The sequence below is a fragment of the Stomoxys calcitrans genome, chromosome 4 (genome assembly GCF_963082655.1).
Source record: "Stomoxys calcitrans chromosome 4, idStoCalc2.1, whole genome shotgun sequence".
In the NCBI taxonomy this organism is placed as follows: domain Eukaryota; kingdom Metazoa; phylum Arthropoda; class Insecta; order Diptera; family Muscidae; genus Stomoxys; species Stomoxys calcitrans.
The window spans coordinates 19413241-19425988 of record NC_081555.1 but is presented as its reverse complement, the minus strand read 5'-3'; the positions used below and the strand labels follow the sequence as shown (position 1 = coordinate 19425988).

The following is a 12748-nucleotide window of genomic DNA, read 5'->3' as shown; positions in this document are numbered from 1 at the left end:
CCTAGGACCCGTAATTGTCCGAATGCTCTACATGGCAGCTATTTCCTAATATGATCATATGTGGACCAAAGTAGGTTGGGATATCGGGAGGCCACATAAAACTCACAGTTCCAAATTTCATCGAAATCGGGCTATAAATGCAGCTTTCGTGTAATCAAGACACAGAAATATGTTCCCTTTTAGACCATGTTCGTTTCAAATATAGATGGACTTATTGCAGCTCACCGTTTTAGAATTCAATTCAGTGAATGTGAGATGTGGCTATAATGGAGTCAAAATTTCAAATTGGCCGATTGGTGACCATCTTTAACTAAATATGATCTGATTTTGACCATATTCGTTTCGGATATTGAACGGACTTGTATAATCCTTTCTTAAAGGAAGGTTTATTTTAGCAACCCTTCCTTAAAGGAAGGGAGCTTTAGCACCCTTCCGTAAAGGAAGAGTTGTTTTAGAATCTTTCCTTAAAGAGAGTGCAGTTTTAGTATCTCTTCCTTAAAGGAAGGATAACTTTAGTTCCCATTCGTGAAAGGCAGGGTAGTTTTAATACCACTTCCTTATTTTAACATCACTTCCTTAAAGAAAGAGTAGCTTTTATAGCTCTTCCTTAAAGGAAGGGTAGTTTTAATACCTCTTCCTTATTGGAAGAGAAGTTTTAATATACCTTACTTAAAGGAAGTGTAGTTTTTATAGCCCTTCCTTAAAGGAAAGGAAGTTTTAGTACCACTTTCTTATAAAAAAAAGGGTAGTTTTAGTACCTCTTGCTTAAAGAAAGGGTGTTTTAGTACCTCTTATTTAAAGAAATAGTAATTTTAGTACCCATTCCTTAAAGGAGATGAAGATTTAGTACCCCTTCCTTAAAAGGTAGGTAGTTTTAGTAACCCCTTCTAATGGATGTGTAGCTTTAGTACACCTTCCTTAAAGCAATGGTAGCCTTAGCAACCGTTCCACAGAGGAAGGGTAGTTTTAGTACCCCTCCTTAAAGGAAGGGTAGTTTTAGTACCCCTTCCTCAAAGGAAGGGTAATTTTAGTACCCCTTCCTTAAAAAAATGGTTGTTTTAGTACCACTTCCTTAAAGGAAGGGTAGCTCGAGTTCCCATTCCTTGAGGTAGGGGTTATTTTATTACCCCTTTCTTAAAGGAAGGGTAGTTTCAGTACCCCTTCCTCAAAGAAAGAGTAGTTTTAGTACCCCTTCCTCAAAGGAAGGGTAATTTTAGTACCCCTTCCTTAAAAAAAGGGTTGTTTTAGTACCACTTCCTTAAAGGAAGGGTAGCTTGAGTACCCCTTCCTTGAAGAAGGGGTTATTTTATTACCCCTTACTTAAAGGAAGGGTAGTTTCAGTACCCCTTCCTCAAAGGAAGGGTAGTTTTAGTACCCCTTCCATAAAAAATGGGTAGCATTAGTACCCCTTTCTTTAAGAAGGGGTAGCATTAGTACCCCTTTCTTTAAGAAGGGTATTTTTAGTACCCCCTCCTATAAGGAAGGTCAGTTTTAGTACCCTTTCTTTAACGAAGGGTGGTTACAGTACCCATTTCTTTAAGGAAGGTAGTTTTAGTACCCCTTCCTCAAAGGTAGGGTAGTTTTAATACCCCTTCCTTAAAACAGGGATAGCATTAGTACCCATTTCCTTAAGAAGGTTAGTTATAGTACCCCCTCCTATAAGGAAAGTTGGTTTTAGTACCCTAGCTTTAAGGAAGGGTGGTTCTAGTACCCATTTCTTCAAGGAAGTGTAGTTTTAGTACCCCTTCCTGTAAGGAAGGGTAGTTTTATTACCCATTCCTTTAAGAAAGGGGTAATTTTAGTACCCCTTCCTTTAAATAAGGGTAATTTTAGTACCCCTTCCTTTAAGGAAGGGGGATTTTGGTTATCCGTCCTTTTAGTACGGGTAGTTTTAGTACCTCTTTCTTTAAAGAAGCGTATTTTTAGTACCCCATCCTTAAAGGGAGAGTAGTTTTAATGACCCTTCTTTAAAGCAAGTGTAGTTGTAGGAGTTTTTTTCTCTTTTTTATTTAAGTTACAAAATTAAAATCAGTTCTTTTTTTTTCATTCACAACGTTACAATAAGCACACAAAATTTATTTGATAATAATCACAAAAAAATATATATAATAATTAAGTTCGCTAATCTTAGCTTATGTAGATATATATCATTTATTTGTACAGCAAGGCAGTTATATAGGCGACTAGAGCTAAAACCAGACTGTTGTTTCAATCATTTGCATTTCAAGGCAAAGTCAGTGCATATGCACTTAAATTTTAGTGTTATACTGCTACCTGCATTTAAGTATATAAACAAAATGTTTCATACAGAACCCTAGCTAAAAGTTCAGTGAACATATGAAAGCCGCCACAGCAACGAAAAAGAAACAAATCATAAGTGTTTGGCAGACAATAACTGGCCATGGATAGCAACAAATAGACTAGCATAATAGACATATAACAAAAAGAACATCAGCAAAGCAACAGAGAATTCTTAGGTCCTCATGTACCATCGGACATTAAGGTGGTTCTTATTGTTAGAATCATTAGATTAAATATTACAGACAAAATAGATGATTAATATAAAATGATAAATTTGTAAATACATAAATGAAACAATAAAAAGATATATCAAAAAATAAAATAAAAAAAATAGAGTAAAAATACATAAATTTCCAACATTCCCCCGCACAAAGAACAACTGTTCTTTACAAAGTTAAATAAGGGGTTTGAGGTGTTTTATTCGGTTTTTCTCGAGATCACCGTGCTATGCCTCGACTCACAGCAACTCATTTTTGTTAATTTGTAGTTACTTGAAAATTATCTTTAATAGGAAGAAGTGCGATTTTTGAAACTGGTCTCTTGTATGTTTTTCCATTTGAGAAAACTGAAACAACACGTACTCGACCATCTGAACCCGGATGTACTTCAGAAATGCGAGCCAAGGGCCACTGGCCAGGGGGTAAACGCTCATCAAACACTAGAACCAGGTCTCCAACTTCAAGATTGTTTTGTGGTTTAAGCCATTTTGGTCGCGATTGAAGACGGTTCACAAACTCACTAACCCAACGCTTCCAGAACTGTTGTTTTAGTCTTTCAACCACTTTCCATCGAGTGAGACGGTCAATTGAGCAATCAAGGAGGTTTTCGTCTGGGATTGATAAGATAGGCTCACCCACAATGAAATGTGCTGGTGTTAGAGCGGTGCAATCATTGGGATCAGGAGATAATGGGCACAAGGGTCGTGAATTCAGGCATCCTTCAATTTGGGCTAGCAGAGTTGTGAGCTCTTCAAAGGTTAAAATACGGTTCTCCATGGTTCTTCTTAAGTGGTGTTTGGTTGACTTCACCCCTGCTTCCCATAACCCGCCAAAATTGGGGGAGGCTGGTGGTATGAAGTGCCATTTCGTTCCATTGTTTGCCAGTATTTCATAGAGCTCTTCTGGAACCGAATCACGACTTCTCCGCTGCAGAATCTTTAACTCTTTATTTGCCCCAATGAAATTTGTACCACAATCAGAGTACAAGTCCGTACACACTCCACGGCGAGAGGTGAATCTTCGAAAAGCAGCTATAAATGAATCCGTAGACAAACTTGTAACTGCTTCCAGATGCAGAGCTTTCGTTACCATGCAAATGAAGAGACATATGTAACCCTTCGTCGTGACAGAATTGCGAGCGGTTGACTGTTTTATAGTGATTGGTCCCGCATAGTCAACTCCACTATGTTTGAATGGGCGTGTTGGCTGCAGGCGAACGGTTGGAAGGTCACCCATTATTTGCTCAGCTGTTTTTGCTTTATACCTGAAGCACGTTACACATTTCCTTTGCACCTGTTTAGCTATATTACGGGCCGATATAATCCAAAATTTCCGCGTTGCATATGCCTGCATCTGAGTAAGTCCGCCATGAAGCGTCTTCACATGAGCATCTGAAAGAATCAAGCGAGAAAGAGGATTGTGTTTGGATAATAAGATAGGATGCTTATATTCATAGTTAAACTTAGCTTTCTGTAATCGACCTCCAACCCTGAGAATTCCATTTTCGTCAATAAATGGACACAGCTTTGCAATTCCGCTGGCCTTCGATAACTCATATCCCTTCTGCAGGCAAGTAAGTTCATCATCAAAATCCACACGTTGAGACAAAAATATTAATAGATTCAGTGCACCATCTAATTCTTTCGTTTTAAGATAACCAAACATTCGATGTTGTGTTGCTGTTTTAATGTTATGGTAGAATCTTAATATAACTGCAGTGATTCGCACCAGTCGTGTCAATGAAGCGAATTTACTGAGCAATTCAGGATAATCAGGTGTTGTCACGAGATTGATAACAATTTTTTGTTTCCGTTTTTCTAGATCAGTTTCGTACGAGCTAGTAGGTTGTGGAGGCCATTCAGATTGAGAAAGAAGTAGCCATTCAGGCCCGGACCACCACAGTTCGTGGTTCACCAATTCTGTAGCTGGGATGCCTCGAGAAGCACAATCGGCAGGGTTATCGTGCGTTGATACATAAAACCACTCAGAAATATTGGTATATCGCTGAATATCGGCCACCCGATTGCCAACGAAGACATTCCATTTCGCTGATTCGCCCCTTATCCAACATAGGGCTGTAATGCTGTCAGTCCAGTAAAATATTTTACTAATTTCGCGATCCAGCTGATTCTTAATTTTGTGCATAAGCTTTGCCAAAAGATTAGCTCCACACAACTCCAACTTGGGTATCGACAAAACTTTTAAGGGGGCGACTTTAGTCTTCGACTGCAAAAGATGTACGGTAGGCTTCTCATTACATAGAACTTTTGCATAGACAGCAGCAGCAAAAGCAGTCTGTGAAGCATCACAGAAGCCGTGTAGCTCAATTCTGCTATATTTGAAGCATCCAATCCAGCGCGGAATCCTAATGCGCTCTAAATTTATCAATTCGGCGATGTATTTAGTCCAATAAGTTTGAATAGCAAAAGGAACCCTGTCCTTCCAATCAATACCTTCCAACCAAAGTTTCTGAAAGGTGGCCTTAGCGTTAATAGTAACTGGCGCCAACCAGCCTAAAGGATCATAGAGTTTCGAAGCGTCTGATAGAAGGCTGCTCTTTGTAACTTCATCTTGACTTTGGAAGTTGACCTTGAATGTAAAAGAGTCGCCTCTGATGTCCCAGGCTAGTCCTAGAGCCTTGACTAAATTCTGCTCTTCAAAAGCGATCAAATCCACCTTCTCTCTGAATTCGTCGGGTATATGTTCCATAAGTTCGGTTGAGTTTGAGGTCCACTTTCTCAAATTGAAACCACCCGAAGCCAATAATTTTACCAATCTTTCCTGAAGACTCTTTGCCTCGCCTATAGTGTCAGCACCAGAAATGACATCATCTACGTAAGTATCCGTCTTCACAATGTCACACGCCTCGGGATATGTGTGATATTCGTCCTTAGCCAGTTGATGTAATACTCTAATTGAGAGATAGGGAGCAGGGCTGGTACCGTATGTCACGGTCTGTAGTTCATAAATATTTATGGACGAGTCTGCCCCACGCCACAAAATTTGTTGGTAAGGTTGATGGCGATCTATTACCTTGATCTGTCGAAACATTTTTTCCAAATCAGAACGGAAACCGATTTTATATCGCCTCCAACGAGTTATAATCGTAGGTAAGTCATTTTGAAGGGCAGGCCCAGAACACAACTCATCATTAAGTGAGGAATATGGTGGCCTCTTGCTGCTTCCGTCAAATACAACACGAAGTTTGGTGGTGGAACTGCTCTCCCTTAAAACACCGTGATGTGGCAGAAAGTAACCGTGTTGTCGGAGAGCCTGGGGATAAATTCCAATGTTTCTCATGTGCCCTAAAGACTCATATTCTGCCATGAAACTCCTGTATTGCAGAGCCAAACCGTTGTCTCGATCGAAGCGGTCTTCCATACTTTTCAGTCTTTTAAGTGCAAGAAAATCAGTATGACTGAACTTAGGAGCCTCCTTCCCATATAACTCAGACTTAAAAGGTAGCGCCACCGTATATCTACCGTCCTTTCCACGACTGTAAGTTCTCCTGAAGTATTCTTCACACAAATTATCCTCTTGCGTAGATGCTCTCTTTTCCACCAATTCTTCTTGCTCCCAAAATGCCTTCAGCAAACTATCCAGAGAACACATGTTCACATTCACATCAAAGGAAAACCCTGGGGAAGCTGTTGGACCAGAAACAACCCAACCAAAATGAGAAAGCTGAAGAAATATACCCTTTTTAAATTTCCTCTGCTGTGGGAGTAATATGTCGCCATATAGGTCACCACCGATCAATAAATCAATTTTATCATTACCATAAAATTGAGGATCGGCTAAGTGATAGCCTTCCAAATCTGGCAACTGACATCGACCAATAGGACCTGGATGATAAGATGTCAGTGATGGCATCACAAATGCATTGCTCTCAAGTCTGAACCCTTTCTCATATGAAGAAATGAGACAAAAGTTGACATAGCTCCGAACAACGATGGACTCCCCTCCTATTCCATTAATACGAACATGGGTACTACTCCTCCTGAGTCCTAAAAGCTGGGCCGCACTCTCCGTGATTAAAGTAGCCTGGGCACCCTGATCCAAAATCGCTCGTAGAGTAAAATCCCCGAAATGGGTCTGAACTATGACACGCACCGTGGCAAGCAGTACATTTGGCATGACAATCGAATTCAATACGGACAAGTGGCAGTTAAGGTCTGGGGTGGCTGACTCGACAACATCAGCAATATCAGCTGATGCAGCAGAAGTGGAAGCAGACGAAGAACTCGCCAACTGCCTGTCATTGGAGAACTCATTGTGCACTATCGTGTGGTGAGGCAGTTGGCAAATATGACAACGAGTATGTAAACGACAATCCTTAGAAAAATGGCCAACATTCAAACAATTCCTACAAATATTCTTGGAAAAAATTAAGTCGCGCTTAGCCGTGGAGGACTGAGCAGCAAATTGGAAACACTTATACAAAAGATGTCTTTTCCCACAGCAAGGACAGTTGTCATCATGACTTGATACCAAATGAACCCTCCGTGTCTGCAAAGGCCTGAAAGAGTTATTAAAAGGTTTCACAGTGGGCCTAACCATAGACAGATCATGGTCGTTAACAGACTCCAACGTACGGAACGTGGTTTCCAAAAATAAAAATAGCTCCTCAAGCTTAGGTATCTCCGTCGATGCCTTCAATGACCGTTCCCACTCCTTACAGGTCTGAATATCCAGTTTAGAAACAGTTATATGGATGAGAATAGGACCCCAATTCCCACAATCTATCTGCAATGTAGTAAAAAGAGCAATACACGTCCTAGTCGAATCAAGAATATTCTTTATGCTATCACATGAACCATCAGATTTCCTAATATCAAATAGCTTCCGGAAAATCGTATCAGAAATCTTCCTTTTATTATGATATCTTCTAGTAAGAGCTGACCAAGCCAGCTGGTAACTTGTATCAGAAGCAGGATAGTCGTTCACAATGGACAATGGTGTATCTTTGCACGAACCCTTTAGATAATAATACTTCTGAACATCAGACAGACCCTGGTTGTTGTGTACCACTGAAACAAACATATCTCTATAGGATATCCAATCCAAATAATTTCCAGAAAAAACCGGGATATCTATCTTGGGAAGGCGAACATCATTCAAAGAACTATCACCTCTATGGGACGAAGCATGAAACGTACTAGAATGTAGGGTAGGCGAAATAGTGGCATTAAATTCAACCATAGCATCCAGCAATTTACCTTTGGCTATCATAAAATCATGACAAAAAGCAAAATAAACATCCTCAGACAAATATGGAACATCACTTGTCGAAATTGAACTGTCGCGAATATAATCGTATATCCTCTCATGGTTGCTTTCGAACAATCTATTTATTTCCTCAATCTTATCCAAAACGGTCTGCGATATTCCACGGGTTCTAGAAATAGTGGGCAGTTTCTCATATTCATCCATAAAACGAGACAACCTCGTAATTAGTAGACGTTGGTCCTCTATAGCTCGGTCAAGATCCGGCATTGTGTCACAAAGTAATCAATTAGTTGCTTGTCTCTTAATTAAATTTAATTTACTTCTTGCCTTTTTATCTTTTTATATAAAGTTATATGTTTCTTCTTTTCATATAGGAAATATGTCTTTAACTTTCCCGGGTTTCGGCACCAAATTTAATGTAGGAGTTTTTTTCTCTTTTTTATTTAAGTTACAAAATTAAAATCAGTTCTTTTTTTTTCATTCACAACGTTACAATAAGCACACAAAATTTATTTGATAATAATCACAAAAAAATATATATAATAATTAAGTTCGCTAATCTTAGCTTATGTAGATATATATCATTTATTTGTACAGCAAGGCAGTTATATAGGCGACTAGAGCTAAAACCAGACTGTTGTTTCAATCATTTGCATTTCAAGGCAAAGTCAGTGCATATGCACTTAAATTTTAGTGTTATACTGCTACCTGCATTTAAGTATATAAACAAAATGTTTCATACAGAACCCTAGCTAAAAGTTCAGTGAACATATGAAAGCCGCCACAGCAACGAAAAAGAAACAAATCATAAGTGTTTGGCAGACAATAACTGGCCATGGATAGCAACAAATAGACTAGCATAATAGACATATAACAAAAAGAACATCAGCAAAGCAACAGAGAATTCTTAGGTCCTCATGTACCATCGGACATTAAGGTGGTTCTTATTGTTAGAATCATTAGATTAAATATTACAGACAAAATAGATGATTAATATAAAATGATAAATTTGTAAATACATAAATGAAACAATAAAAAGATATATCAAAAAATAAAATAAAAAAAATTGAGTAAAAATACATAAATTTCCAACAGTAGTTTTAGTATACCTTCCATAAATGAAGTGTAGTTTTAGTACTAGTTTCTTAACGGAAGGGTAGATTTAGTTCCCCTTTCTTAAAGGAAGGGTAATTTGAGTACCCCTTCCTTGGAAAAAGGGCATTTTTGGTACCCCTTTCTTAAAGGAATTATAGTTTTAGTTCCCCTTCTCTAAAGGAAGGGAAGTCTTACTACCTCTTTCTTAAAGGAAGAGTAGTTTTATTACTCCTTTCTTAAATGAAGGGTAGTATTGGTACCCCTTACTTCAAGAAAGGGTAGTTTTAGTACCCTTTACTTAAAGGTGTTGAAGGTTTAGTTCCCCTTCTCTAAAGGAATGGACGTTTTTCTACCCCTTTCTTAAAGGAAGGGTAGTTTTAGTACACCTTTCTTAAAGGAAGTGTAGTTTTAGTACCCCTTCTTTTAAAGAAGGGTTATTTTAGTACCCCTTTCTTAAAGAAGGGTGGTTCTTGTACCCCTTCCTTTAAGGAAGGATGGGTTTAGTATCCCCTCTTTAAAGGAGGGGTAGTTTTAGTACCCCTTCCTTAAAGTAAGATAGTTTTAGTACCTCTTCCTTAAAGCAAGAATAGTTTTAATACCCTTCCCTTGAAAGAAGGGTAGTTTTAGTACCCTCCCTTTAAAAAAGGATAGTTTTACTACCCCTTTCCTTAAAGGATGGGTAGTTTTAGTACCCCTTCGTTAATGAAAGTGTAGTTTTAGTACCCCTTCCTTAAAACGAGGGTAGATTTAGTACCATTTCCTTTAAGGAATGGTGATTGAGGCAACCCTTCCTTTTAGTACGGGTAATTTTAGTACCTCTTTATTTAATGAATGGCAGTTTTAGTACACCATCCTTAAAGGAAGGGTAGTTTTAATGGCACTTATTTAAATCAAGTGTAGTTTTTGTATCCTTTCCTTAAAGGAAGGGTAGTTTTAGTACCCGTTTCATAAAGGAAGGGTAGATTTAGTACCCCTTCCTTAAAGGAATTTGAGTACCCCTTCCTTGAAAGAAGGGCATTTTTAATACCCCTTCCTTAAAGGAAGGATATTTTTAGTTCCCCTTTTCTAAAGGAAGGGTGGTCTTACTACCCCTTTCTTAAAGGAAGTGTAGTTTTAGTACACCTTTCTTAAAGGAAGGGTAGTATTGGTACCCTTTCTTTAATAAAGGGTAGTTTTAGTACCCCTTCCTTTAATGAACGGTAGCTTTAGAACCCCTTCCTCATAGGGAAGGGTATTTCTAGTACCCCATCCTTTAAGGGAGGGTAGTTTTAGTACTCCTTCCTTAAAGGAAGAGTAGTATTACTGCCCTCTCATAAATGAAGTGTAGTTTTGGTACCCTTCCTTTAAAAAGGGTAGATTCAGCATCCCTGCCTTAAAGGAAGGGTAGTTCTAGTACTGCTTCCTTAAAGGAAGGATAGGTTTAGTACCCCCTCTTTAAAGGAAGGGTAGTTTTAATACCTCTTCCTTAAAGTAAGATAGTTTTACTACCTCATCCTTAAAGCATGAATAGTTTTAGTCCCCTTCCCTTTAAAGAAGCATAGTTTTAGTACCCTTCCTTGAATGAAGGGTAGTTTTAGTACCCCTTCCTTAAAGGAAGGGTAGTTTTAGTACCCCTTCGTTAAAGAAAGGGTAGTTTTAGTACCCCATCCTTAAAACGAGGGTAGTTTTAGTACCATTTCCTTAAAAAAGGGGTAGTTTTATTGCCCCTACCTTAAAGTGAGGGTAGAATTAGTACCCCTTCCTAAAAGGAAGGGTAGTTTTATTACCCCTTCCTTAAAAGGAGGGTAGTTTTAGTACCTCTTCCTCAAAGGAAGGGGTAACTTTTGTACCTCTTCCTCAAAGGAAGGGGTAACTTTTGTACCTCTTCCTTTAAGGAAAAGTAGTTTAATACCCCCTCCGTATGTGAAGTGTAGTTTTAGTGCCCCTTTTTAAAAATAAGGATAGTTTTAGTACCCCTTCTTTAAAGGAAGGCTAGTTTTAGTAACCCTTCCTTAAAGGAAAGGGTAATTTTAGTACTTCTTCCTTATGGGAAGGATTGTTTTAGTACTTCTTCCTTAAAGAAAGTGCAGTTTTAGTAACCCTTCCTTAAAGCAAAGGTAGTATTAGAACCCTATCTTTAAAGTGAGGGTTGTTTTAGTACACTTTCCTTAAAGGCATGATCGTTTCGGTATCCCTTCCTTTAAGAAAGGTTAATTTTACTACCCCTTTCTTAAAGAAACTGTAGCTTTAGTAACCCTTCTTTAAGGAAGTTTAGTTTTAGTACCCCTTCCTTTAAGTAAGTTTAGTATTAGTACCCCTTCCTTTCAGGAAAGGTAGTTTTAGTATCCCTTGCATTAGGGAAGGTTAGTTTTAGTACCCCTTTCTCAAAGAAAGGATAGCATTAGTACCCCTTCCTTTTAGGAGGGTTAATTTTAGTACCCTTTCCTTTTAGGAAGGGTACCTTTAGTACCCCTTCCTTTAAGAAAGGTTAGTTTTAGCACCCCTTTCTTAAAGTAGGTAAAGCTTTGGTAACCCATTTCATTAAGGAAAGTAGTTTTGGAACCCATTCCTTTAAGAAAAGGTAGCTTTATTACCCCTTCCTTTAAGGAGGGGTAGTTTTAGTACCCCTTCCTTTAAGGAATGGTGAGTTTGGCAACCCTTTCTTTCAGTACGGATAATTTTAGTACCCCTTTCTTTTAGGAAGGGTAGTTTTAGTACCCCTTCCTTAGAAGAATGGTTTTTTTAGTACTCGTTTCTTAAAGAAAGGGCGGTTTTAGTACTTCTTTCTTGAAGGGGTGGAAGATTTAGTACCCCTTCCTTAAAGGATGGATTATTTTCCTAAAGGTAGGGAAGTTTTAGTACCACTTTCTTAAAGGAAGGGTAGTTTTAGCATCCTTTCCTAAAAGGAAATGTTGTTTTTAACCTTCTTCCTGATAGGAAGGGTAGTTTTAGTACCTCATCTTTTAAAGGGTTTTTTAATTAACTCATTCTTAAAGTGGTTTTTTAAACCCCTTCCTATATTGCTATATATTTGTATGCCCCTTTCTTAAGGGAAGAATTTTTTTATTTTTGTACCATTTTCTTAAGGGAAGAGTTATTTTGGTACCTCTCTCTTTAATTAAGATTTGTTTTGTACCTCTTTACTTTAATGAATGATAGTTTAAGTAACCCCTTTTATTTCAAACAATACCCCGATTTAACATATTTATAAAGTATAAGGCATCACATTCTTCTTACTTGCATCCAAAGATATTTTTGGACAATAAACATTTGCACAAAAGCCTAACAAAAGTGAAAGAGAATTTTGCCAGACACGAATGAGCATGAAATGTCAGAACTTTTTTGTGTCATTTATTGGTCTTGGGATATGACATTTCCTGGGAAATTTAATATCGAACCAATTTATAAACTCAGTTCAATATCAATACATTTTTCTTAGTACTATCAAAAGATAAGGAATTGTATGAAATAGTATTTGAAGGGGGAAAAATAAAATTGTATCTTACTTTATAACTAGCTTTATTGATATAGATGTTATGAATTTTTATGAAACGAAAGAATAATTAAATGTTTCTTTAAAATTTATGAAAACTGGTAAACAATTAACCTTACTTCAATATCACTTTTGCCCATTTCTGGTTTCATACCTATAAATAAAACTTTATGCTGCATACAAAATAAAATCTCTTCATATATCCATTTCATGCCACTCCATCTCATCCTCCCTGAATGACAAAAGTGATTGAATATTGTCCACATTTCATGTGACACGCGTAAAGCTCTTAATAATGTCGACCATCAAACAGGGGCCAACAGGGTCATGCTAGGGCAGTGTATATGCAGCACAAAATGTTAAGTAGTGCAACTACTGCAATGGCATGTATGGGGTTTTTAGGTTGCCAGGCCGTAACCAACTGTCAATCATT

General features: G+C 38.0%; 1 protein-coding gene across 1 annotated transcript in view; it reads right to left on the bottom strand.

The window, feature by feature from the left end:
• The window catches only part of LOC131996879 (uncharacterized), a 27120-nt gene extending 19105 nt beyond the window's left edge, over positions 1-8015 (bottom strand). Inside the window, exons 1-2 of the mRNA XM_059367058.1 lie at positions 3155-8015; positions 2883-3082 (exon numbers count right to left, since the gene is read on the bottom strand). Of these exons, the coding sequence (XP_059223041.1) occupies positions 2883-3082; positions 3155-8015 (5061 nt within the window). The remainder of the gene's footprint in view (positions 1-2882; positions 3083-3154) is intronic.
• Between the last annotated feature and the right edge of the window lie 4733 nt (positions 8016-12748).